This window comes from Arachis duranensis, chromosome 4 (assembly GCF_000817695.3).
Source record: "Arachis duranensis cultivar V14167 chromosome 4, aradu.V14167.gnm2.J7QH, whole genome shotgun sequence".
Taxonomy (NCBI): Eukaryota; Viridiplantae; Streptophyta; class Magnoliopsida; order Fabales; family Fabaceae; genus Arachis; species Arachis duranensis.
Window position 1 is genome coordinate 74,179,713 of NC_029775.3, and position 4,275 is coordinate 74,183,987.

At 41.0% G+C, this 4,275-nt stretch overlaps 1 protein-coding gene across 1 annotated transcript; it reads right to left on the reverse strand.

Moving 5' to 3' along the window:
- Positions 1 to 3,160: 3,160 nt before the first annotated feature.
- On the reverse strand, positions 3,161 to 4,275 carry LOC107484650 (uncharacterized). Its single transcript, XM_016105200.1, has 2 exons — positions 4,193 to 4,275; positions 3,161 to 3,647 (listed from the first exon to the last, which is right to left on the reverse strand). Exons 1-2 carry the CDS (start codon positions 4,273 to 4,275, stop codon positions 3,161 to 3,163), a joined length of 570 nt encoding a protein of 189 aa, XP_015960686.1.

Sequence of the window (4,275 nt, forward strand, 5' to 3'; positions counted from 1 at the left end):
TTTTCCAAGTATGTGTCTTAGGGGTCCTTTTCATTGATTATCACCTTGAAGTAGTAAGAGTTAGCTCATTTTCTCCTTTTGTGCTTCTTTTCTGTTTATTGACCACGACTCTAAGTGTTTTATCTCAAGACAACCCTTTAGTTAGGCTTTCAATTAACACTCCCAAGCCAGTTGGCTTAGGGTGCTAGGTGTTGAAACACCCCTGAGAATTTACTTGCCCAGGCCTCTTCCTGACACATCTTCACCACAAGCATCTACTAGGGTTTCTAACTCCCTTTTTTTTAAGTTTTTCAATGTTTCTCTTCCCTCCCTAGTAGTTGATGCTCAGAGCCTTGAGTCTTTGTTGCTTACTACTTCTTGGCTCTATAGATATTCAAGGAACACCCCTCAACTTCTACTTGTCATGTCTTCTAGGACTAGTTACCTTTCATGACTCATTTTATTTTTACTTCATTCAAGGTTCTTCACTTAGTCTTTGCTCCTTAGTTCTTTTTAATGCTTTCTTGGTCTTAGTCTCATTTACTCTTGTTCTTACATACTCACAACAACTCTTATGGAGACAAACTCTACTTTATTGATGTAAATAAGACTACAGTTATCATTGTATTTTCTTTCTTGCATATCAAAGGACTCACAAAATACTTCAAGCAAAATAAAACATAAACTATCCTAACATTATCAACTATTCTCAAATATAAAGTAAACAGATAAAAACTTAAACAGAATTCAGAAATTTGGGAAATGTCAACTATAGAACTCAACAACCTTATGTAGCTTCTTTAGTTCATTGGCCCCTTGCCTTTGTCCTTCTTCTTGGAGGGGGAGTAGTCATCTCCATCCTTTTTGGAGGATCCTTCTTGTGCTTTTTTGTCCTTGGGCTTCCAGAAACCCAGCCTCACCATATAATCTCTTTCATCCTCCTTATGCTTAGCTAGGATCTCCTCTTGTCTAGCACTCAATTCCTCCAGCCCTTGCATGAAAGTTGGGTATCCGGGGTTGATGGCGGCCACAGCATTACACAAGTGATTCATGTTCGCTTGTGTGTGTTGATATCATATTGTCTCCTTGAAATGGTTCGGGCATTATAGAGATGCCTGAACTCAGCAAGGTTCCTCTGCTGCAATTTGTTTTGCTCCACCACTTTTTTAAGTGCACTTCGTACCTCACCCCAATCGAACTCCTCTTGCTGCTCCTTCCTTACTTTCTCAAAACTTCCTTGAAGGTTGTGTATTTTCTCATTCACTTGGTTCCATTGCTCCCTTTGGCTACTTTGAAATTGGTTGACATCTTCCCTCAGTTGATGCAGATCTCCCTTCATTTGGTGCACATCTCCTTGCAGCTGCTCCCAATTCATTCCTTCAGGAAATTGTTGGTATTGTTGCCAATCTTGTGCTCTCGTTAGTGCTCTTTAGTATCTTGTTGATGTTGTTGGCAATCAACTCCCCAACATTCACGTCCTCTCCCTTCATTATACTGTATATAAGTACAGCCCTCTCCTTGGTCACCTCAGATGTGTTTGATGTAGGAATCAAAGATCTTCTCACAAAGTCTAGCCACCCCTAGCTTGGGGGCTCAAGACCCTTCTCCTCAGCTAGTTGGGTTTTCCATCTTTGTCATTGATCCACTGCACATTTAGTACACAGATTTCATTCAGGATTTCATCAAATCCTGGGTCTGGTTGCTTCATCCTCTCCTCATAACATCGAGTGGAGTTTATCCTTTTCACCATCAGCACCCTTTCTATGTTAGAGGGACTATAGTCAATAGATTTCCCCCTCACATAGCTAATATACCCATAAGTTTGCCCTGGATGTGGCACAGCATTGGCATAAAACTCCCTTACCACTCCTTCCACCACTTTCTTTGGTGGGTTGCAGAAGAGTGCTTAACCCCTGTTGTTGATCTCAATGTAGATCTCAAGGTGCTCATTCCTTCCCAGTTGGAAGCCGACCTCTGGGATGATCTCCCTCTCACTCACCCAACCATAGAATTGGTTTCGGTTGAATGCTGAGAGAAATTTATACTCATTGAAGTTTTAGCTTGAGGAACCTGAGGTTGGTTCTTTGGTCTTTTTTTTTTCTTTGAGGTTGAGGATCTTGGTGGTGCCATTGGATGGAGAGAGAGAGGGTGTTTGAGGGTTCTGAGATATTAATGGAGTGTTACAAAGAAACACAAGCAAAATAAAGTTTTGCCCCAACACCAAACTTAGCACTTGATTGTCCCAATCAAGTAGAAAGATAGAGAGAAAGAAGAACGATAAAAGAAAAAGAAGGGTCTGTGTGAGTTTGCTTTGTGTATGGAATGGGTTCTGAAGTGGGAGGGAATGGGAAGGGTGGAGGATTTATAGGAGTGAAGGGTGTGGTTCGAATGGTGGTAAAAGAAGGGAATTCAATGTTTTCCACTTGGGGAGTGGCGCCTAGCGTGGGAAGAGGCGCCAACTGTTATCCCACTTTGCCTTCTGAATATGTTGAGTTCCAAAGTGTAAGTACACTTTGACCTCCTTATTATCTATCAAGTGGGCCCCATTCAATCTCCTGAAAAAAAGAAACCGAAAACCCCATCAGTAATGAAAAAATAATCCTCCGCATTCCTTTTCAATGCTAGTGAATGGAGTTGCAACTGATGGGTGTCCCTTGAGACACCAAACTTAATTCATTTACATATCAATAAATTGGGTAAGAAGTAATTCCAATCTTTTTCACATTCTTTGCTTCTAATCTCCCCTGAACACATTAAAATTCTCATTCAAGCCTCCACCAACATATTAAAATTGAGTGGTATTGGGCTTGCTGATTGATTCTCATATGGTGGTGGCCACACCAAACTTAATCTCTGGGCTTACTCCTTAAAAATTTAATTTATCCAAATGGTTGTAAGCCTATATCAAGTTGGTGAGTGGCCACACCAAACTTAGATTTTTAGCTAGTTCTTAGCCCAATCACTCATCATTATTAGTAAATGCTTTCATCCAGCTGCACTTCCAAAAATAGGAGACAGATTAACTCACAAAGCTATCTTAACTATCAAAACTGAAATTAACTTCCTAAGCTAATATTCACAAAATACTTCTAATAAAACAAAAAATCAAAAGGATATAAAGTGTTGGGTTGCCTCCCAACTAGTGCTTCTTTATCGTCACTAACTTGACGTTCTTCCTTTTTCAGTTGAGGTGGTAGCTCACTCTCCTTTCATCCAGTGAGTCCCCCAGGTAATGCTTGAGTTTATGGCCATTTGTAGTGAAGGTTCTCTGTGTTTTGTCCTCCATGAGCTCCACTTGACCATAGGGGTACACTTTAATGATGGTGAAGGGTCCAGACCATCTATACTTAAGCTTCCCAGGGAAGAACCTAAGTCTAGAATTGTACAATAACACCTTTTGTCCTTCAGTGAACTCCCTCCTTGCTATCTTTTGATCATGCCATCTTTTTATGTTCTCTTTGTAGATCTTTGCATTCTCATATGCTTGGTTCCTAAATTCTTCCAGCTCGTTGAGTTGCCTTAGCCTCTTTTCTCCAGCAGCTTGCTCATTAAAGTTCAGTAGTTTTAGAGCCCAGAAGGCTCTATGCTCCAGTTCAACTGGCAAGTGGCAAGCCTTGCCAAATACCAGTTGGTATGGTGACATCCCAATGGGGATCTTAAAGGCTGTCCTGTAGGCCCATAAAGCATCGTCTAGCTTCTTAGACTATTCCTTCCTTGAGCTTCCAACATTTTTTTCAAGAATCCTTTTTAGCTCCCTGTTGGAAATCTCTGCTTGCCTGTTGGTCTGCGGATGATAAGGGGTTGCCACTTTGTGTTTGACTCCATATTTGAGAAGGAGTGCTTCCATTTGTTTATTGCAGAAATGTGTCCCTCCATCACTAATGAGTGCCCTGGAAACTCCAAACCTACTGAAAATGTTCTTTCTTAAGAAGCTCATTACGACCTTGTTGTCATTTATGGTGGTGGTAATAGCCTCTGCCCACTTTGACACATAATCTACAGCCATAAGTATATAACTATTTGAGTAGGAGGATGGAAAATGCCCCATAAAGTCAATCCCCCATACATCGAATAGTTGTAGCTCCATTATAAATCTCTGTGGCATCTCATTATTCCTGGATAGATTGCTAGCCCTTTAGCATTCATCACACCTTGACACCAAGTCCTTTGCATCCTTGAAAATGCTTGGCCAGTAGAATCCATATTGGAGCACCTTGGCTGCTGTTCTTTCTCCACTAAAGTGGCCTCCATATGCAGATCCATGACATTGCCAAAGCACCTATTGTCCTTCTCCAT